Source organism: Oncorhynchus mykiss, chromosome 2 (assembly GCF_013265735.2).
Source record: "Oncorhynchus mykiss isolate Arlee chromosome 2, USDA_OmykA_1.1, whole genome shotgun sequence".
NCBI lineage: Eukaryota > Metazoa > Chordata > Actinopteri > Salmoniformes > Salmonidae > Oncorhynchus > Oncorhynchus mykiss.
In genome coordinates, this window is record NC_048566.1 from 73966691 (window position 1) to 73990678 (window position 23988).

Sequence of the window (23988 nt, forward strand, 5' to 3'; positions counted from 1 at the left end):
AGCAACACAACATGGCAGAGGCACAACATGGTAGCAGCACAAAACATGGTACAAACATTATTGGGCAGAGACAACAGAACAAAGCGCAATAAGGTAGAGACCACAATACATCACACAAAGCAGCCACAACTGTCTGTAAGAGTGTCCATGATTGAGTCTTTGAATGAAGATATTGAGATAAAATTGTCCAGTTTGAGTGTTTGTTGCAGCTCGTTCCAGTCGCTAGTTGCAGCGACGAGTGACCCAGGGATGTGTGTGCTTTGGGGACCTTTAACAGAATGTCTTAGCGGTAGTGCAGTTGGTTATGCCATGAATTTTGACAGCCGAAACGTAGCCTACCAAACTAGCACCTTGGATCTGGGCCGATTCCGGCTGAGAGTCGGGGCATTTGGCTGAGAGTCGGACTCGGCCGACGTCATGTGGCCCGAGTCTGGGCCGCCTTAGGCAGTATTACTTATGGCTAGGATGCGGGGATTGAAATCGGGCTGATTCTGGTGTGAGTTATCTGGCCCACATGTATTACTTGGGGCTCAGGCCGATTGGGGCGACTCTCTGGCAGATGATCACACTGGCCGCTTTATATAAAAAACATTTCATGATTTATTTTTCCATATTTTCTCATTGTTTCTGTGATCCAAAAATACAATTAACATTTAAATGAAATTCTTTAAGAATCCTGCACAGTATTTTAGTATTTTCATACTTTGTGCAAGGCAATTGTTAAGCATTAAAAATGTTGTAGATGGAGCTTCCCGAGTGCCGCAGTGGTCTATATGGGGCTTTGGCTTATTTTTGTCAAGACTGTCGATAAACGGATTGGCTCCTGTGAAATCATAATCATTAAAGCTTTATTCAAATATAGCATTTTTGAGGAGTAAAACAGTGGGCTGACATTCCCTTTTTATGTATGCATCGTAGGCAGGCCCACAATTTTAGCCATGCAGGTCCCATTTTGGCCGTGCGTAAAACCCCCTCCATGATGGAAGCTACGTGTCCATGCCCATCATGAAACCAGCGATGAGAACCTTGGTGAATACCGTTGAACCTCGTGACGCGTAAAACTGGCTTGTTTTACGTTTCATATGTTCAAAACACAAGCCCTGCCTTAGGCCTACTATTTATTTTATTTAACCTTTATTTAACCTTTCTGATCTCCCCATCCCGGATCCGGGTTCGTGAATACAGACTCAAGCTCATTACCATAACGCAACGTTAACTATTCATGAAAATCGCAAATGAAATGAAATAAATATGCCATCTCTCAAGCTTAGCCTTTTGTTAACAACACTGTCATCTCAGATTTTCAAAATATGCTTCTCAACCATTGCAAAACAAGCATTTGTGTAACAGTATTGATGGCTAACGTAGCATTTAGCATTAGCATTCAGCTGGCAACATTTACACAAAAAAACAGAAAAGCATTCAAAAAAATCATTTACCTTTGAAGAACTTCAGATGTTTTCAATGAGGAGACTCTCAGATAGCAAATGTTCAGTTTTTCCTGAAAGATTATTTGTTTAGGACAAATCGCTCCGTTTTCTGCGTCACGTTTAGCTATGAAAAAACCCCTGTATCCAGGATTGTGTAAATCTATCAGCAAGCTCATTAGCATAACACAACGTTAACTATTTATGAAAATCGCAAATGAAATGAAATAAATATGCCATCTCTCAAGCTTAGCCTTTTGTAAACAACACTGTCATCTCAGATTTTCAAAATATGCTTCTCAACCATAGGAAAACAATCATTTGTGTAAAAGTAGCTAGCTAGAGTTAGCATTTCGCGTTAGCATTTAGCGTTAGCATTAGCGTTAGCATCCAGCACGCAACATTAACAAAAACATAAAAGCCTTCAAATAAAATCATTTACCTTTGAAGAACTTCTGATGTTTTCAATGAGGATACTCTCAGTTAGATAGCAGATGCTCAGTTTTTCCAAAAAGATTCCTTGTGTATTAGAAATAGCTCCGTTTTATACATCACATTTGGCTACCAAAAAAAATCCATAAATTCAGTCCTCAAAACGCAAACTTTTTTCCAAATTAACTCCATAATATCGACTGAAAACATGGCAAACGTTTTTTAGAATCAAGCCTCAAGGTGTTTTTCACATATCTCTTCATTGATACATCGTTCTTGGATACATGCTTTCTCTCCTGAATCCCAGGAGAAAATGACCGCACCTGAAGATTACGCACAAATTTAGACAAAGGACACCGGGCGGACCTCTGGAAAATGTAGTCTCTTATGGCCAATCTTCCAATGATATGCCTACAAATAGTCACAATGCTGCTAAGACCTTGGGCGAACGACAGAAAGTGTAGGCTCATTCCTTGCGCAATCACAGCCATATAAGGAGAGAATGGAAAACAGAGCTTCAGAAATTCTGCTAATTCCTGGGTGATGCATCATCTTGGTTTCGCCTGTAGAATGAGTTCTGGGGCACTTACAGACAAAATCTTTGCAGATTCTGAAACTTCAGAGTGTTTTCTTTCCAAAACTGTCAAGAATATGCATAGTCGAGCATCTTTTCGTGACAAAATATCGCGCTTAAAACGGGAACGTTTTTTATCCAAAAATGAAATAGCGCCCCTAGAGCTCTAAGAGGTTAACCAGGTAGGTAATTTAACCTTTATTTAACCAAGTAGGTAATTTAACCTTTATTTAACCAGGTAGGTAATTTAACCTTTATTTAACCAGGTAGGTAATTTAACCTTTATTTAACCAGGTAGGTAATTTAACCTTTATTTAACCAGGTAGGTAATTTAACCTTTATTTAACCAGGTAGGTAATTTAACCTTTATTTAACCAGGTAGGTAATTTAACATTTATTTAACCAGGTAGGTAATTTAACCTTTATTTAACCAGGTAGGTAATTTAACCTTTATTTAACCAGGTAGGTAATTTAACATTTATTTAACCAGGTAGGTAATTTAACCTTTATTTATCCAGGTAGGTAATTTTACCTTTATTTAACCAGGTAGGTAATTTAACCTTTATTTAACTAGGTAGGTAATTTAACCTTTATTTAACCATGTAGGCCAGTTGAAACCAAGTTCTCATTTACAACTGCGACCTGTCCAAAATAAAGCAAAGCAGTGCGACAAAAACAACAACAACACAAAGTTACACATGGGATAAACAAACGTACAGTCAATAACACAATAGAAAATCTGTATACAGTGTGTGCAAATTAAGTAAGGAGGTAAGGCAGTAAATAGGCCATAGTCGCAAAGTAATTACAATTGAGCAATTAACACTGGAGTGATAGATGTGCAGATGAGGATGTGCAAGTAGAGATACTGGTGTGCAAAAGAGCAGAAAAACACATTTTGGGATGAGATAGGTAGTAGGTTGGATGGGCTATTTACAGATTGGCTGTGTAGAGCTGCAGCGATCGGTAAGTTGCTCTGACAGCCGATGCTTGAAGTTAATGAGGAAGATATGAGTCTCCAACTTCAGTGATTTTTGCAATTCGTTCCAGTCATTGGCAGCAGAGAACTGGAAGGAAAGGTGGACAAAACGGATTGCACTGTGATGGACTGCATCCAATTTGCTGAGTAGAGTGTTTGAGGCTATTTTGTAAATGACATCGCCGAAGTCAAGGATCGGCATGATATTCAGTTTTACGATGGTATGTCCAGCATCATGAGTGAAGGAGGCTTTGTTGCGAAATAGGAAGCCAATTCTAGATTTAATTTTGAATTGGAGATGATTAATATGAGTCTGGAAGGAGAGTTTACAGTCTAACCCAGACACCTAGGTATTTATAGTTGTCCACATATTCTAAGTCAGAACCGTCAGGAGTAGTAGTGATGCTAGGTGGGCGGGTGCGGGCAGCTATTGGTTGAAGAGCATGCATTTAGTTTTACTAGCGTTTAAGAGCAGTTGGAGGCCACGAAAGGAGTGTTGTATGGCATCGAAGCTCATTTGGAGGATTGTTAACACAGTGTCCAAAGAAGGGCTAGATGTATAGAGAATGGTGTCGTCTGCATAGAGGTGGATCAAAGAATCACCCGCAGCAAGAGCAACATCATTGATATATACAGAGAAAAGAGTTGGCCCGAGAATTGAACCCTGTGGCAGCCCCATAGAGACTGCCAGAGGTCCGGACAACAGGCCCTCCGATTTGACACTGAACTCTATCTGAGAAGTAGTTAGTGAACCAGGCGAGGCAGTCATTAGAGAAACCAAGGCTGTTGAGTCTGCCGATAAGAATACAGTGATTGACAGAGTCGAAAACTTTGGCCAGGTCGATGAAGACGGCTGCACGGTACTGTTTTTAATTGATGGTGGCTATAATATCATTTAGGACCTTGAGTGAGGTGCACCCATGACCAGCTCGGAAACTTGATTGCATAGCGGAGAAGGTTCGGTGGGATTCGAAATGGTCGGTGATCTGTTTGTTCACTTGGCTTTCGAAGACTTTAGAAAGGCAGGGCAGGATGGATATAGGTCTGTAACAGTTTGGGTCTAGAGTGTCTCCCCCTTTGAAGAGGGGGATGACCGCGGCCACTTTCCAATCTTTAGGAATCTCAGACGATACGAAAGAGAGGTTGAACAAACTAGTAATAGGGTTAAGACAATGCTGGTGGATGATTTTAAGAAGAGAGTGTCCAGATTTTCAAACCTAGCTGATTTATAGGGGTCCAGATTCTGCAGCTCTTTCAGAACATCAGCTGTCTGGATTTTGGTGAAGGAGAGGCGGGGCTTGGGCCAGTTGCTGCGATCGGTGCGGAGCTGTTAGCCCCCTTCATAAAAGGGGGAAACGGAGCGGTCTTCTGGTCAGACTCCGGAGACGGGCACATCGTGCACCACTCCCTAGCATTCTTCTCGCCAATGTCCAGTCTCTTGACAACAAGGTTGATGAAATCCGAGCAAGGGTAGCATTCCAGAGGGACATCAGAGACTGTAACGTTCTTTGCTTCACGAAAACATGGCTCACTGGAGAGACGCTATCGGAGTCGGTGCAGCCAGCTGGTTTCTCCACGCATCACGCAGACAGAAACAAACATATTTCTGGTAAGAAGAGGGGCGGGGGCGTATGCTTCATGGTTAACGTGACGTGGTGTGATCATAACAACATACAGGTACTCAAGTCCTTCTGTTCACCTGATTTAGAATTCCTCACAATCAAATGTCGACCGCATTATCTACTAAGGGAATTCTCTTCGATTATAATCACAGCCGTATATATTCCCCCCCAAGCAGACACATCGATGGCTCTGAACAAACTTTATTTGACTCTTTGCAAACTGGAATCCATTTATCCGGAGGCTGCATTCATTGTAGCTGGGGATTTTAACAAGGCGAATCTGAAAACAAGACTCCCTAAATTTTATCAGCATATCGATTGCGCAACCAGGGCTGGAAAAACCTTGAATCATTGCTATTCTAACTTCCGCGACGCATATAAGGCCCTGCCCCGCTCTCCTTTTGGAAAAGCTGACCACGACTCCATTTTGTTGATCCCTGCCTACAGACAGAAACTAAAACAAGAAGCTCCCGCGCTGAGGTCTGTTCAACGCTGGTCCGACCAATCTGATTCCACACTCCAAGACTGCTTCCATCACGTGGACTGGGATATGTTTCGTATTGCGTCAGACAACAACATTGACGAATACGCTGATTCGGTGAGCGAGTTCATTAGAACGTGCGTTGAAGATGTCGTTCCCATAGCAACGATTAAAACATTCCCAAACCAGAAACCGTGGATTGATGGCAGCATTCGCGTGAAACTGAAAGCGCGAACCACTGCTTTTAATCAGGGCAAGGTGACCGGAAACATGACCGAATACAAACAGTGTAACTATTCCCTCCGCAAGGCAATCAAACAAGCTAAGCGTCAGTATAGAGACAAAGTAGAATCTCAATTCAACGGCTCAGACACAAGAGGTATGTGGCAGGGTCTACAGTCAATCACGGATTACAAAAAGAAAACCAGCCCCCTCACGGACCAGGATGTCTTGCTCCCAGGCAGACTAAATAACTTTTTTGCCCGCTTTGAGGCCAATACAGTGCCACTGACACGGCCCGCAACTAAAACATGCAGACTCTCCTTCACTGCAGCCGACGTGAGGAAAACATTTAAACGTGTCAACCCTCGCAAGGCTGCAGGTCCAGATGGCATCCCCAGCCGCGCCCTCAGAGCATGCGCAGACCAGCTGGCTGGCGTGTTTACGGACATATTCAATCAATCCCTATCCCAGTCTGTTGTTCCCACATGCTTCAAGAGGGCCACCATTGTTCCTGTTCCCAAGAAAGCTAAGGTAACTGAGCTAAACGACTACTGCCCCGTAGCACTCACTTCCGTCATCATGAAGTGCTTTGAGAGACTAGTCAAGGACCATATCACCTCCACCCTACCTGACACCCTAGACCCACTCCAATTTGCTTACCGCCCAAATAGGTCCACAGACAATGCAATCTCAACCACACTGCACACTGGACTGCCCTAACCCATCTGGACAAGAGGAATACCTATGTGAGAATGCTGTTCATCGACTACAGCTCGGCATTAAACACCATAGTGCCCTCCAAGCTCGTCATCAAGTGAATTGGTCCACCCACACAGACAGCATTGTGAAGAAGGCGCAGCAGCGCCTCTTCAACCTCAGTAGGCTGAAGAAATTCGGCTTGTCACCAAAAGCACTCACAAACTTCTACAGATGCACAATCGAGAGCATCCTGTCGGGCTGTATCACCGCCTGGTACGGCAACTGCTCCGCCCACAACCGTAAGGCTCTCCAGAGGGTAGTGAGGTCTGCACAACGCATCACCGGGGGCAAACTACCTGACCTCCAGGACACCTACACCACCCGATGTCACAGGAAGGCCATAAAGATCATCAAGGAAAACAACCACCCGAGCCACTGCCTGTTAAGCATATCCCAGTTTAGGTCACCTAACAGTACGAACTCTGACGATAGATGGGGGCAATCAATTCACATTTGGTGTCCAGGGCACAGCTGGGAGCTGAGGGGGGTTTATAAAAAGCGGCAACAGTGAGAGACTTGTTTCTGGAGAGATGGATTTTTAAAAGTAGTAGCTCGAACTCTTTGGGCATAGACCTGGATAATAGGACAAAACTCTGCAGGCTATCTCTACAGTAGATTGCAACTCCACCCCCCTTTTAGCAGTTCTATCTTGATGGAAAATGTTGTAATTGGGGATGGACATTTCAGGCCTTCACAAGCCTTCAGGCCTTCACAAGATTTCTGGCTCTCACAGACCTGTAACTTCTTCTTTAAGAGGCTCCTCTGTCCTCCACTCGTTACCTGTATTAATGTTACCTGTTTGAACTTGTTATCAGTATAAAAGACACCTGTCCACAACCTCAAACAGTCACACTCCAAACTCCACTATGGCCAAGACCAAAGCACTGTCAAAGGACACCAGAAGCAAAATTGTAGACCTGCACCAGGCTGGGAAGACTGAATCTGCAATAGGTAAGCAGCTTGGTTTGAAGAAATCAACTGTGGGAGCAATTATTAGGAAATGGAAGACATACAAGACCACTGATAATCTCCCTCGATCTGGGGCTACACGCAAGATCTCACCCCGTGGGGTCAAAATGATCACAAGAATGGTGAGCAAAAATCCCAGAACCACACGGGGGGACCTAGTGAATGACCTGCAGAGAGCTGGGACCAAAGTAACAAAGCCTACCATCAGTAACACACTACGCCGCCAAGGACTCAAATCCTGCAGTGCCAGACGTGTCCCCCTGCTTAAGCCAGTACATGTCCAGGCCCGTCTGAAGTTTGCTAAAGATCATTTGAATGATCCAGAAGAAGATTGGGAGAATGTCATATGGTCAGATGAAACCAAAATATAACTTTTTGGTAAAAACTCAACTCGTCGTGTTTGGAGGACAAAGAATACCATACCTACTGTGAAGCATGGGGGTGGAAACATCATGCTTTGGGGCTGTTTTTCTGCAAAGGGACCAGGACTGATCCGTGTAAAGGAAAGAATGAATGGGGCCATGTATCGTGATGTTTTGAGTGAAAACCTCCTTCCATCAGCAAGGGCATTGAAGATAAAACGTGACTGGGTCTTTCAGCATGACAATGATTCCAAACACACTGCCCGGGCAACGAAGGAGTGGCTTCGTAAGAAGCATTTCAAGGTCCTGGAGTGGCCTAGCCAGTCTCCAGATCTCAACCCCATAAAAAATCTTTGGAGGGAGTTGAAAGTCCATGTTGCCCAGCAAACAGCCCCAAAACATCACTGCTCTAGAGGAGATCTGCATGGAGGAATGGGCCAAAATACCAGCAACAGTGTGTGAAAACCTTGTGAAGACTTACAGAAAACGTTTGACCTCTGTCATTGCCAACAAAGGGTATATAACAAAGTATTGAGAAACTTTTGTTATTGACCAAATACTTATTTTCCACCATAATTTGCAAATAAATTCATTAGAAATCCTACAATGTGATTTTCTGGATTTTTTTTCTCATTTTGTCTGTCATAGTTGAAGTGTACCTATGATGAAAATTACAGGCCTCTCATCTTTTTAAGTGGGAGAACTTGCACAATTGGTGGCTGACTAAATACTTTTTTGCCCCACTGTATAGCTTTGTGGAAAACAGAAAAACACAAATGTTGGTACTATTGAAACTCTTAAAATTGTGCATCTGTGTTGGAAAGGGAGGCTTATGTAATGGGTTAATAAATTGAGTGCTTTCTGTCCAATATTCAGGAGGAGACTTTAGGTACACACTCTGTCTAGTATAAAATAATAACTAGGTAGACCAGGGGGAGCAGAGCAGGGAATATACTGTATGTAGCTCATTATCTGGCTGGGTTACTACAGCAAGTAATTGCTTCAGAAACTCAGCATTTAGTCACGTGTCATTTCCCTTTTCCATTCAGCGATGTCATTTCCTCGAATTAATGTTGGGCTGACGGGGACTCGGACGAAGGCACATGTTAAAGGGCTCTGGGTTATGTAGACTTAGACTTCTTTATGTTTCTTTTTAGTCCTCTCAACAGTGCTCTGTGAAGATGACTTACCGTTGCTCCCTCAGCCTTTTCAATCTCCTTAGATCTATGTCCCAGACAAGAATTTGAATAATTGCTGCAATCCGAGCCACAGACTCAAGTGTATGTAAACAGACAAATTATATGTATTTTTTCAATTGCATGTCCCCACACAATTCCTGTACAGCCAACTATCTGTGAAAAGTATAGGCATTACATTTCTTAATGGAAAAGTTGTGCTGCTATATTTGCATCACAAGCCAACCCGGTATCATGCTCCCATAGATGACCCCACCCACCAGGCAGGGTAGTGTCACAGGCACAGGTTCGGAGAATTGTAGTGTCAGTGGAGAGTCATTGTGTGTGAGCAATGTCCTTTTTTCTCTCTCTCATTGAAAAGCATTTGGCTTCCCCAGTGTTCTCCTCTCATCCAGTTGTGATGTCTTATATTGTTTTCTTGACCTAGAATTCTATTGACCCTGGGGGATGTGTATTATGTCCACAATCTGTTGTACTCAGTCTGGTGGTTTCACTATAGGATTATTGTTTCTCATTTAAGTAAATTCAAACAGTGCCTTGTTTGTTTACATTGTTTGTTTAGTTTTGGGGTAAACAACAGGGTGTAGAATAATTTTAGGGAAATTGGTTGCCATGATATAATTCAGACGCGTGTTTATTGCAGTAGGGATTATAATGAAGTCTCACCATTTCCACTATTTTTACAGTTTACACATACGTGCCCTCTACTGGACACTGGGTTACTATGACTGCGGGTCCATGTAAGAGAGCTCTGCTTGTATTACAGGGTGACAAAGGAGGAGAGAGGGTGCTGCAGAAGAAATGGACCACCTTCCTTAAAGCCCAGCTCCTGTGTTCACTGCCTGATGATGGCTTCCCCTTCAACATCATCCAGGACATGTTTGTGTTGACACCCAGCCCAGAAGACTGGAAGAACACTGTGTTCTACGGGGTCTTTACTTCACAGTGGTGAGGACATTATCACTTATAGAGCATGCAAGAGTGTATAAGCCCATTGATTTGGATAATGAAAGCTTCTGTGTCTGAGTTGATAATTCACTCATCTCCACTACCCCAGGGCAGTGATTGGGGACACTGCCCTGTGTAGGGTGCCGTCTTTCAGATGGGACGTTAAACGGGTGTCCTGACTCTGAGGTCATTAAAGATCCCATGGTACTTATCGTAAGAGTAGGGGTGTTAACCCCGGTGTCCTGGCTAAATTCCCAATCTGGCCCTCAAACCATCACGGTCACCTAATAATCCCCAGTTTACAATTGGCTCATTCATCCCCCTCCTCTTCCCTGTAACTATTCCCCAGGTCATTGCTGCAAATGAGAGCGTGTTCCCAGTCAACTTACCTGGTAAAATAACAGATGAAAAGAATAATAATAATAATATTAAACATTTCTCCATTCAACAACAGCTCACTGTCAGTTTATAGCACATTATTATTGACCCAGTCATGGCCAAACAGCCACATTTCCATTCATTCTGTTCGTCTATGGTGTATTTGAGACGTTATTGATCAAGTACTGCATACAGTGGCTTGCGAAAGTATTCACCCCACTTGACATTTTTGTTGCCTTACAACCTGGAATTAAAAATAAATAATCTTAGGGATAGTGAACGGGACAGTTGTAAATCATGCAGTGCCTTGTGTCACGATCACAGATTTTAGAGAAACAACAAATGTCGGAACATATAAGTGTCTTATATCGGCTGAAAGGTTAAATTCTTGTTAATATAACTTCACTGTCCAATTTACAGCAGCTATTACTGAAAAAAATGCCATGTTATTGTTTGAGGAGAGCTCCTAACAACAAAACACTTTTTTTCACCGCTATAGGTTTGATAAATTCACCTCTGAAGGTGAAATGTGTACTTACGTTCTGAAATCTTGCTCTGATTTATCATCCAAAGGGTCCCAGAGATAACATGAAGTGTCATTTTGTTAGATAAAATAATTTTTTCATATCCTAAAAAGGTCCATATAGCATGCATGATCAATTTTTTTTATTTATTTCCACTCGGAATCTGTGAAAATCTAACCCTAAACGTTGTTTCAACCAGTCAAATCACGTCCGTATGTATTCCTCAGAGACTCTAGAACGTAACCAGACTTCACTATATCATTAGGGGTGTAGTATATCCTATAAGTCAAGTTTTTTCTTTGTATTTTCTTCTACCAGATCTATTATGTTATATTCTCCTACATTCAATTCACACAAACTTTAGAGTGTTTCCTTTCAAATGGTACCAAGAATATGCATATCCATGCTTCAGGGCCTGAGCTACAGGCAGTTAGATTTGGAAAATTTGAAAAAAAATTTTTTATTAAGTCATACCACAGATTCTCAATTGGATGGAATTCTGGGCATTGATTAGGCAATTCCAAGATATTTAAATGTTTCCCCTTAAACCACTCAAGTTTTGCTTTAGCAGTATGCTTAGGGTCATTGTTCTGCTGGAAAGTGAACAGTCCCAAATCTCTGGAAGACCAACAGGTTTCTCTCAAGAATTTCCCTGTATTTAGCGCCATCAGGAAAAACATCCCCACAGCATGATGGCAAACACAATGTGTTTGCTTATTTTTTTCTTTAAGCAATGGCTTTTTTCTGGCCACTATTCCGTAAAGCCCAGCTCTGTGGAGTGTACGGCTTAAAGTGGTCCTATGAACAGATACTCCAATCTCCGCTGTGGAGCTTTGCCGCACCTTCAGGGTTATCTTTGGTCTCTTTGTTGCCTCTCTGATTAATGCCCTCCTTGCCTGGTCCATGAGTTTTGGTGGGCGGCCCTATCTTGGCAGGTTTGTTGTGGTGCCATATTCGCTCAATTTTTTTATAATGGATTTAATGGTGCTCCGTGGGATGTTAAAAGTTTAGGATATTTTTTTATAACCCAACCCTGATCTGTACTTCTCCACAACTTTGTCCCTGACCTGTTTGGAGAGCTCCTTGGTCTTCATGGTGCCGCTTGCTTGTTGGTGACCCTTGCTTAGTGGTGTTGCAGACTCCGGGGCCTTTCAGAACAGGTGTATATGTACTCAATTTAATTACAAGTTGTAATGCAACAAAATAGGAAAACGCCAAGGGGGATGAATAATTTTGCAAGGCACTGTATTAGTTCAGCACTACTGTCAGAGTAAAGAATAGGATGATTTTAGGAAAGAGGAACATGCTGTAGCCTCACTGCTGTGTGGTGTTTTCCCAGGTATAAAGGGGCCTCTGGCAGCTCAGCAGTGTGTGCCTTCACCATGGACCAGGTGGAGAGGGCCTTCAGCGGCCGTTACCGTGAGGTCAACCGGGAGACCCAGCAGTGGTACACCTACAACCACCCTATCCTTGATCCACGGCCTGGAGCGGTGAGTTACCACTGCCCTCTGCTGGGCAGTTTACACAGTATAAGTCAGTGGTTCCCAACTTTTTTTGGTTACTGTACCACCAACTGAATTTTGCTCTGTCTGGAGTACCCCTGAATTACCCTCTCATGTGTATTTTACCAGTAGGCCTATGGTCTCATGAGTCTTCTCAAGTATCCCCTGTGGATAGGCCAAGTATGTCCTAGTACCCCTGGTTGGGAACCACTGGTTTAAGTAACCTGTAGTAGGCTATACTAAGCCAACCACGTGTTTGCAGATTGGATGTGTTCTAGCCTGCCTCTCAGACTCATCAGCAATCTGAACTGAACATCAGTGATTAACCAGCTATCTGTCTCTCTGCTGTCACTAGCAGCCTTCTTCCCAGAAGGCCTGATGTTATCAAAGCTGCCACTGCTACGGCTGCTTTAATTTCCTGGCAGACTTATCACGGACACATCAAATCAAATCATCAACTGAGGGATACAAACACATATTTATGAGGATAGGCAGGGGGTAGTAGTAAGCTTGTGTAGTGTGTATTGTTGCCCAGTGTGTGCTTATGAGACTCCCTGTGTTCTCTCCACAGTGCATCACTAACGCAGCCCGGGACCAGGGCATCTCCTCCTCTCTGCATATGCCTGACAAGGTACTGAACTTCGTCAAGGACCACTTCCTGATGGACAGTGTGATCCGCAGCCAGCCCCTCCTGCTGAAACGCAGCGTCCGCTACACCCAGATAGCTGTCCACCGGGTCCAGGCCATCAACAAACACTACAATGTGCTCTTCATTGGAACAGGTACTGTACTGTAAACCGCCTCAGCCGACATAACTTTTCCTCTTCTGTATGAGAGGCAGAGCTCTAGCAGACACTAACCATCCACTGCTCTATCATATGTCTCTGGCAGATGATGGAAGACTCCACAAAGCCATTAATGTCAACAATAAGATGCACATCATTGAAGAGATTATGCTTTTCACTGACCCCCAGCCTGTACAGCACATTGAACTGGACTCTGAAAAGGTACAGTACTGAGAAATAAATCAGTTTATTTCTGAAGCTTGTCCTCATAGTGGGAGTAATAATGAGCTCACTAAATGTCAGCACTGGCAGTTTAGGGGTCTCATAAGCCGTGAAGAGAGCCGGAACCTAAAGGGTAGCTCAGCTCACGTTCATTGAGATAATTGCATGCAACTTCCTCTCAGGGGAATTGAAAAAAATAGGTCCTGTGTTACTCTGTATTGTTACTCGGTTTGGTCCTCCAGCATTGGGTTCATCAAGGGTACAGTGTTGACATTGTTTTAGAGAGAGGTAAATGTCTGCTAATATGTGACCCAGATACCTATTCCTCCCTGGCCCCTGACTGACTGTCTGGTGGTCCCTCCTCTACAGGGCCTGCTGTTTGTGTCCTCCTACTCTGGCCTGGTGGAGGTCCCGGTGGCTAACTGCTCCAACTACCAGAGCTGTGGAGAGTGTGTCCTGTCCAGAGACCCTTACTGTGCCTGGGAAGGGCGGCAGTGTCTGAATGTCAGGCTGGGTGGACTAGATAAGTATGTTTCCCCCAGACCACCTGCCTCCATACATTACATTTCTATGGTCCACTCATGGACATGTAGGTGTTGCTCATCAAAGAGATACTAGCCTTGTATTAGCATGATGCCAGATAATGGTATAAACTAGTTAGATGCTAAGCCTTCATAATGACTGATAACTTTTCGGGACATTAGAGCACACCAAAGAAAAAGTGACAATACAGGATAATGCTCAATGCTGTCTGCTTACAGTACATGCTGTAGTCTGTAAAGACCTGCTATGTGTAGATTGTCAGTTAGAGGTTCTGAGTGGTTCTGAGACACCCATTTGTCTGATTTACCATTGTGTCTGTGTTCTCAGCCACTGGCAGCAGGACGTGGACGAGGCAGACACATCCGTTATCTGCAACAAGACACAGCCCAGCCCTCGCTTTGCTAAACCCCCATCCACACGTAAGTACTGTACCATTCCATCAGTTCCTGCTGGATTAAATCATCTCAGCTCTAAACTGTACCACTGTGCTCTACTATGGAACTGCTGCATTTACATTTCAAATAACATTTTATTCCAATGTTCCCTACCATGATTATCAATTCCAAGCTTATTTAATGTGTTCATTCTCATCGCAGTCCTACTCAGCTACCATACTGATATAATAATGCAGTTTGTTTAATCTACCTGAGATGGACTTGCTTTCACAAATGAAAAATAATAAAGCCCTTTCTCTTGTTGTTCGCAGGGATGTCTTCATGCCAGGTGATAATGATCCCAGCCAACATGTTCAAAGTGCTGCCCTGTAAGCTGCGCTCCAACCTGGCTGAGAGGAAGTGGGAGTACAGTGAGGGTGCAGGTCACTTCCTGTACCCCAGTCCTGAGGGAGGTCTAGTGGTGGTGGCCCAGGCTGACAGACAGGAGACCTATGAGTGCTGGTCAGTGGAGGAGGGCTTCAGGCAACTCCTGGCCAACTACTGTGTTAGGGGAGAGGCCAGGCAGGAGAGCACCACCCTCATTGGCCGCTCACGCACCCCTCTGGTCCCACAGGAGGAGCCAATCATCCTACCTGGAGAGACCCGCTCCCCACAGATCAACACCAAGACCTACTGGAACGAGCTCATCATAGTGTGTGCCCTGCTGGGCTTCTCCCTGGTGGTGTTCTCCCTATTTGCGGTCTACAGGAACCACGACCGCATGAAGTCCATGCTGAAGGAAGGCGAGTGCCCCAATATGCAGCAGAAGAAACCCAGGCTAGTGGGGAATCCGGCAGAGAACTTGCCTCTGAATGGCAACAGCACAGTGCCAGCCTCTGTGTCAGACCACAAGGGTTACCAGACCCTCAATGACAACTACATCTGCAACACACCGCCACATGAGTGCTCATCACCAGACAACAGCAAGAGCTTCTCCGAGTCAGAAAAGAGGCCTCTGAACTTGAAGGAGAGCACTGTAGAGATCTCGCCCATCTGCCCGCGGCCTCGGGTGAGACTGGGCTCAGAGATCAAAGATTCCATTGTGTGAGGACAGCTTTGATCAACTTGAGCAGGAGATAAAACCCTAATGTGGAGTGATTAACTATTAGCCATAAGAAAAGGGGGACTTACAATAAAATAAAAACCATAGAAGGAAGGAACACTGAAGAGGGACATTTCATTACACTGCTTTTGCACTTTTGTCTTTTTCATTTTGTCCCTGTGGTCAGTTCTCATTTCCTTGTTGTCACTCCTCTTTCTCTAGTGCACCTGAAGCACAATGAAGAGGAAGCTGATACAGATTGCCTTCAGACTATTGAAGCTGTGGAATGATGGTTATGGTGGACATAGGACACATACAGCTGATTTTGTCCTTCTGTAACAGTTTTTATATGATTCAGTCATGTTGTTTTTATGCATTGCCACTCAGTCCGTCCAAATGTTCTGTTGGCATTGCATTGAAAGTAGAGAGATACTCTATGGGTCCACAGCTGACCCTTAACGCTCCCATCTACATCCACAATTAGTGTGCGCTTAGCCCTACACTGAGAATGATAGTAGAATAACAAACAACCTCTAATTCAAACACTATAGTAAGTAGATCAATAGGCCTTTCACTGATGACTTAGTTATAACAGCAGTCTATCAGCTATTAATTCAAAGCAGTTTAAACTGTGGATGACCTTAGTGCAGCATAACCAGGCAGACATTAGAATGGAATCCACTGGTCAAGAGAGGGCTGACCATCCCAGAGAGACATGGAAAGGAACCAATGAGGAAGGAATGAAAGAGGTAGGGACCACCTGGCATGAGGTGTGGAAAAAGAGCACACAACAGAATAAAATAATACTGGAGAGGTGTTGTTGTCGAGGTTCTCTGCTCTGCTCCATCAGGAGCTTAGAGATTAAGTCAAGACTTGAATGACTAACATGTATTGTGAAGGAGTACAGAGAGAAAGCAACACTATCCCCCCAAATGGAGAGTAGCACAGATGGGGTTTGTACGTCCAAAGGTATTGGAGGATATGGTGCCTAACATGCTGACCAGACCGGACACGTCGCGTGTGTGAGCGTTGCAAAATAAATTGACACATATGTTATTCAATCATGGCACCCACACTGCTCGCTGGTATCAGCGAGCGTCTGCTTGGTCAGGCGGTAAAATAGAAATTGGTGCTATTTGTGACACCTCAACGCGCTGCAAGTCCAGCCTCTCCCATCTCCTCATTGGTTTTTAGGAGCATATACCCACATGCCAACTCCTCATTGGTTTTTAGAAGCATATACCCACATGCCATCTCCTCATAGGTTTTTAGAAGCATATATCCACGTGGGTGATTGAAAGATTAACTTAGGTCTACACTCCGGTAGGTTGTAGTAATGCACTGTAAAGTTGGTTGCCAACCGCCATATTACATCCAAAATAAGAAGAAGAAGCCTGAGAAAGGAGGAGAGATGACGAGAAAGGAATTCAGTTTACCGTTTTATCTGTGGATTAATTGTGGGAGTAGAGGACATTGTGCATTTAATCTAAAATAACAAACTAATGTTTATATCCCAGGACAAATTAGCTAGCAACAGCAAGCTAGCTAGTTAAATTGACATAAATGTTTCATGCTTTTCAACCTGTCCCCAAATTAATATAATTGGTTCAGAGTTTGTTTTGATATTTCAACCTGCGTGTCCTGATCGCTTCTGGTGTGGGTGAACAAAATCAACGTGCGTGCGTCCGGTTTGGTCAGCATGTAAGTTATGTGTACGATTGACATTCACAGGGTTGAAGCGTACCCCTGACATTGGGGAAGACCCGAGACCAGGTATTAACATATGATTCATTATGGAGCCAACAGATTATGCAAAGCAAGGTGCAAGGTCACACCAAAAGAGAATCTCATCTTGAGACTGTGCAGGCGCATAGGTGTCCACACAATCTTGATTATTGAGAATCAGAGGCATTATACCCACATATAATTTAGTGTGCAAAAGATTGAGGCCTTTCTGTGGCATAGCGGAATGGGATGAGAGAGAGCTTATCACTAGGCCTGGAGTTGCTGTAGCTAGGCTGAGATCCCGGTATAAAATGCTGACTAGTTCAGTTTGTCAGTCAGAAACTGATTCCTTCGATCCAAATTCAGTCACTTCAGACACCAAGTTAATGTGGGCTGAGACTGTGTAAAAACCTGTTCACCACTTTGCTTAGATAACTCTTTCCTGGCCCTGTGATTCAGAGGCTAGTAGACAGCAGAGGTTAAAGAACCACATGTAGAGTGTGGCAACACAACAGAGTCAGCCAGTGGAGTATGGAGCTCTTGGTGTTGATGATTGTGACTCACACACCCAGAGGAAACCATGCTCTGTGTTCATTTATGTTGTGCCAAAAATAACCTTTTTAAAATGTGTATTCTGTTTTCACCCTTTCCAACACAACTGTCATGTCAAATCAATGTTTTATGTTTAATGGGCCTGACCGATTCAGCATGTATCAAACAGTATGTATCAAACCATTCATAACGTAGCCATTCAGTGTATATGAAAGCTACCATAGTTACCAACATCACCTCTGGTTTAATGACACTAATGACTGTAAACTGGGTTTTACTAATATGGAGCCAAGGCTTTCACAGCAGTTATGGACCAGTCAATGGAGGAATGTCTTTTAAAAATAAAAATTAACAGATATTGTGAAAGGATGGAACCTGCATAAATAATACTCCAAAAGCAAGGGCTTTCATTGAGGCATTACCTAATAACAGATATATGTTTTCAGCTGTTCAAGATTAGAAAGATACAATAATTCTAAAGGCACAATTTAAGAATATAGATTTCATATTCCAAAGATGTAGCTATGTCAGTGCAAAATTATGGTAAACTCTTGCAACATTGCGTTGTGGAATGTAGTGTTAGAAATAGTTTTGGAATAATTGTACGTAAAACAATGTTGTCTTATTTAAGTTTGACATTTGTACAAGGGCCTTACAATTTTTGACAAAGTAGCTGTGAAAAAAGCATACTGCTAATGGACTGCTGTGGTGGCTGAGTGTATATAATGTACATTTGTATTGTAGTTGAGTGGACTAGTGAAAGTTGTATCATTGCGGTCAAAGTGCAGAACCAGCAAAAATCTTGACTCAAAATGCGTTGTTTTTGCACAGGATGTTGGAAAGCCTTAGTTTGGAACACGGATGGGTTTTTTTTTGTTGAGAATGATGTATTACATATTCAATGGATATTTTTCATGCCTTCAAGCTAAATTCAGGAATCAAGAGTTGTGCCTCTTGGGGTTCTAAAATGTGTACTCATGACCTTGTGACATTACTCATTCACATGGACAACCAGGTAGCAGCAGCATCATGCAGCAGCATGCATGATAGGTACGACAGAATAGACTATAGAACTGTACTGGGCATACCCAACAATACTATTAAAACACTGAGTGACTGCCTTTAAATTATGATCAGTATCTGTACAAATAATTATTTTAGAATGGCTTCAACCTCAATCACTTCGTATTTCTGGGTTGACACTATTGCAAACCATTGTTTTTGACTATACATTTAACAAATCAACGCTGTCTCTAAATGCTCCTGAGTGGCGCAGTAGTCTAAGTCACTGCATCTCAGTGCAAGAGGCGTCACCACAGTCCCTGGTTTGATTCCAGGCTGTATCACATCCGGCTGTGATTGGGAGTCCCATAGGGCGGCTCACAATTGGCCCAGCGTCGTCCAAGTTTTGCCGGGTTAGGCCGTCATTGTAAATAAGAATTTGTTCTTAATTGACTTGCCTGGTTAAATAAAGGTAAAATAAAAAAATATATTCACTACCATTCAAAAGTTTGGGGTCACTTAGAAATGTTATTTTTTGTAAAAGAAAAGCAAAAAAAATTGTCCATTAAAATAACATCAAATTGATCAGAAATACAGTGTAGACATTGTTAATGTTGTAAATGCCTATCTACATAGGCGTACAGAGGCCCATTATCAGCAGCCATCACTCCTGTGTTCCAATGGCACGATATGTGTTAGCTAATCCAAGTTTATAATTTGAAAACGTTGATTGATCATTAGAAAACCCTTTTGCAATTATGTTAGCACAGCTGAAAACTGTTAAAGAAGCAATGAAACTGTCCTTCTGTAGACTAGTTGAGTATCTAGAGCATCAACATTTGTGGGTTTGATTACAGGCTCAAAATGGGCAGAAACAAAGACCTTTCTTCTGAAACTCGTCAGTCTACTCTTGTTCTGAGAAATGAAGGCTACGGTGCCAGTGGAACACAGAAGTGATGGTTTCTGATAATGGGCCGCTGTACGCCTATGTATATATTCCTTTTTTTTTTAATCGCCCGTTTCCAGCTACAATAGTCATTTACAACATTAAGAATGTCTTCACTGTATTTCGGATCAATTTAATGTTATTTTAATGGACAAAAAATGTACTTTTCTTTTAAAAACAGGACATTTCTATTTGACCCCAAACTTTTGAAAGGTGTGTATATATTTACAACTGAAACATTTAAAATGTATGATTTGTATTTTGTTACAAACATTGCAAAAGTTTAGAAATGGCAGCTTGGATCTGTTGAGTAAAGTGGTTGTTATCTAAAATCTAAACAATAATACATTAGCAAAATACAAAACCAAATCGACCTGAATATCTAGCATACTGGGTTCAGACATGCAGCATTTAAATATTTCGTTTGATCACCTTTCCAAATTGATAGATACTTGCAGAAGGTTTTTGAGACTGTCGTTATTAGCTTCTACTGAGTTGCAGTAAGGCACCTCTTGTCACTTGAAGAACCACTTCAGTCAAGCCTTCTATTTGTGACAGTGCACCAGGTTTCTCTGACTCGTGTCAAAATGTCTTGTAAGTTTGTATGTAAAAGTGTTTTGTAAATTGAGCTGCCAATGTAAAAAGCTGTTGTGAACTGTATTTTTTGTATTATACATCACTACTGTTTCAGTTGTTTTTGTTGTTCTGTACATAAAAGCACCTTATTTTAATTTTTCAAATAAAGATAAATGGTTACATTATGTTTCCTATATGGTTCATGAACTCAAGTTATAATACCAAATAGAATAACCTCAATATAGAAAGAATGAGAATCTAGGACACAAATGGTGTTTGTCACATTGGTCTTAAAGGTCCAATGCAGTTTTTTTTTTTAATCTCAATATCAAATCATTTCTGAGTAACAATTAAGTACCTTACTGTCATTGTTTTCAATTCAAATTGCCAAAAATAATCAAAAATAGCTTATCAAAGAGCAATTTCTCATGCAATAATTCAGCTATGTAGGACTGTCTGTGAGTGGTCTGAGTAGGGAGGGGAAAACGTAAAACTAGCTGTTATTGGCAGAGAGTTTTGGAACTCTTTCTAATTGGTCTATTAAATAATTTACTGCCTGGTGATGTCATCAGGGCTAAATTCAGTATGTGTTTACGTTCTGGAAACGGTGCTGTACTGAATGACCAGTTAAAAAAATGGGGAGGGGTAAGTTTGTAGGTTGGGGAACGCTGTCAGCATGGCCACTGCCCTTTAAATACATACAGTGCCTTGCGAAAGTATTCGGCCCCCTTGAACTTTGCGACCTTTTGCCACATTTCAGGCTTCAAACATAAAGATATAAAACTGTATTTTTTTGTGAAGAATCAACAACAAGTGGGACACAATCATGAAGTGGAACGACATTTATTGGATATTTCAAACTTTTTTAACAAATCAAAAACTGTAAAATTGGGCGAGCAAAATTATTCAGCCCCTTTACTTTCAGTGCAGCAAACTCTCTCCAGAAGTTCAGTGAGGATCTCTGAATGATCCAATGTTGACCTAAATGACTAATGATGATAAATACAATCCACCTGTGTGTAATCAAGTCTCCGTATAAAGGCACCTGCACTGTGATAGTCTCAGAGGTCCGTTAAAAGCGCAGAGAGCATCATGAAGAACAAGGAACACACCAGGCAGGTCCGAGATACTGTTGTGAAAAAGTTTAAAGCTGGATTTGGATACAAAAATATTTCCCAAGCTTTAAACATCCCAAGGAGCACTGTGCAAGCGATAATATTGAAATGGAAGGAGTATCAGACCACTGCAAATCTACCAAGACCTGGCCGTCCCACTAAACTTTCAGCTCATACAAGAAGAAGACTGATCAGAGATGCAGTCAAGAGGCCCATGATCACTCTGGATGAACTGCAGAGATCTACAGCTGAGGTGGGAGACTCTGTCCATAGGACAACGATCAGTCGTATATTGCACAAATCTGGCCTTTATGGAAGAGTGGCAAGAAGAAAGCCATTTCTTAAAGATATCCATAAAAAGTGTCGTTTAAAGTTTGCCACAAGCCACCTGGGAGACACACTAAACATGTGGAAGAAGGTGCTCTGGTCAGATGAAACCAAAATTGAACTTTTTGGCAACAATGCAAAACGTTATGTTTGGCGTAAAAGCAACACAGCTGAACACACCATCCCCACTGTCAAACATGGTGGTGGCAGCATCATGGTTTGGGCCTGCTTTTCTTCAGCAGGGACAGGGAAGATGGTTAAAATTGATGGGAAGATGGATGGAGCCAAATACAGGACCATTCTGGAAGAAAACCTGATGGAGTCTGCAAAAGACCTGAGACTGGGACGGAGATTTGTCTTCCAACAAGACAATGATCCAAAACATAAAGCAAAATCTACAATGGAATGGTTCAAAAATAAACATATCCAGGTGTTAGAATGGCCAAGTCAAAGTCCAGACCTGAATCCAATCGAGAATCTGTGGAAAGAACTGAAAACTGCTGTTCACAAATGCTCTCCATCCAACCTCACTGAGCTCGAGCTGTTTTGCAAGGAGGAATGGGAAAAAAATTCAGTCTCTCTCAGTCTCTCGATGTGCAAAACTGATAGAGACATACCCCAAGCGACTTACAGCTGTAATCGCAGCTACAAACTTAAGGGGGCTGAATAATTTTGCACGCCCAATTTTTCAGTTTTTGATTTGTTAAAAAAGTTTGAAATATCCAATAAATGTCGTTCCACTTCATGATTGTGTCCCACTTGTTGTTGATTCTTCACAAAAAAATACAGTTTTATATCTTTATGTTTGAAGCCTGAAATGTGGCAAAAGGACGCAAAGTTCAAGGGGGCCGAATACTTTCGCAATGCACTGTAACTTAATGCTTCAGGCCATACCGCGCCACAAACACCAGACGGGAGCAAATGTACCTCAAAGCCTGTAAAATAACACACACGAACCTTTTGGGAAAACGTGTCATTCAGTACAAACCGTTCTGCAACGTAGCAAACGTTTAAGCGAACTGGATGCATCTCTGGCAGGACAAAACTCCCCCTCCTTAAACAGGCTGACATTTCAGGTGGTCTTTTCAAACAGCTCTTACACTATTGGAGCATTGTCATCATTTTCACAATTTCACAGTATTATTCCAATCTCGTAGTGTACAAAACATTAGGAACACCTGCTCTTTACATGACAGTCCAGTTGAAATCTATGATATCTCATTGATGTTAAATCCACTTCCATCAGTGTAGCTGTAGGGGAAGAGACGTGTTAAAGGATTCTTAAGCCTTGAGATAATTGAGACATGGATTGCGTATGTGTGCAGTTCAGAGGGTGAATGGGCAAGACAAAAGATTTAAGTTCCTTTGAAGGTGTATGGTAGTAAGTTCCAGGCGCACCGGTTTGAATGTGTCAAGAACTGCAACACTGCTGCCTAAAGGACTTCCAGCCAACTTGACACAACTGTGGGAAGCATTGGAGTCAACATGGGCTAACATCCCTGTGTAATGACTTTGACACCTTGTAGAGTCCATGTCCTGACGAATTGAGGCTGTTATGAGGGCAAAAGTCAGTGCAACACAATATTAGGAAGGGGTTCCTAATGTTTTGTACACCCATATAAAACATAGGAACGTCATGTGTTTTACTGCATTGGGCCTTTAAGCACTTGTTTGTAAAGCAAGCACCCATCAATCCGATTCTATAATATTAACAAGGGTCAGTCTTTGCTAAATGGATCCAGATCTTGGTGTTTCAAGACTTGCCAGATTCTGCTGTTACATTACCAACAGCTTTCTGAGGAATTATTGTACTGTAAAAGGGATCACTAGCTAATTGGCAATAGATTTTCATGCGAATACTCTACAATTCATATAAAAACCACATGCGCATTTTCCCACCTGAGATGTTTCCATCAAATTGACTTGTGGATAAAAAGCTTTGCGTGATTCAAATAATCAACTCATCATTTGAATCAGCTGTGTAGTGCTAGGGCAAAAACCCAAACGTGCACCCAGGATGGACCGTCCCCAGGACCGCATTTGGGAAAGCCTGCTCTTGCCAACAGCTTGCAGATACAGTGCGGGTATAGCTTACTTCAGGGATGGGAAACTCCAGTCCTCAGGGGCCATATTGGTGTCACACTTTGCCCCCAGCCTCGGCTAACACACCTGACTCCAATAATAAACGAATCATAATCTTCAGGTTAGAATGCAATTAGCTGAATCAGCTGTGTTTGCTAGGGACACTGACTCAACTCCAGCCACTTTAATAATGGGAATTGATGGGAAATGATGTAAATATATCACTAGCCACTTTAAACAATGCTACCTTATATAATGTTAC

At 42.5% G+C, this 23988-nt stretch overlaps 1 protein-coding gene across 4 annotated transcripts in view; it reads left to right on the forward strand.

Annotated features, from left to right (window-relative positions):
• Positions 1-18047, forward strand: part of LOC110495946 (semaphorin-4B) — a 101187-nt gene extending 83140 nt beyond the window's left edge. For all 4 annotated transcript variants that reach the window (XM_021571519.2, XM_021571502.2, XM_021571494.2 and 1 more), the window contains 7 exons: positions 9790-9971; positions 12213-12363; positions 12947-13157; positions 13267-13382; positions 13752-13909; positions 14253-14344; positions 14632-18047. In XM_021571519.2, the coding sequence (XP_021427194.2) occupies positions 9790-9971; positions 12213-12363; positions 12947-13157; positions 13267-13382; positions 13752-13909; positions 14253-14344; positions 14632-15407 (1686 nt within the window). In that variant the 3' untranslated portion in view covers positions 15408-18047. The remainder of the gene's footprint in view (positions 1-9789; positions 9972-12212; positions 12364-12946; positions 13158-13266; positions 13383-13751; positions 13910-14252; positions 14345-14631) is intronic.
• Positions 18048-23988: the final 5941 nt, after the last annotated feature.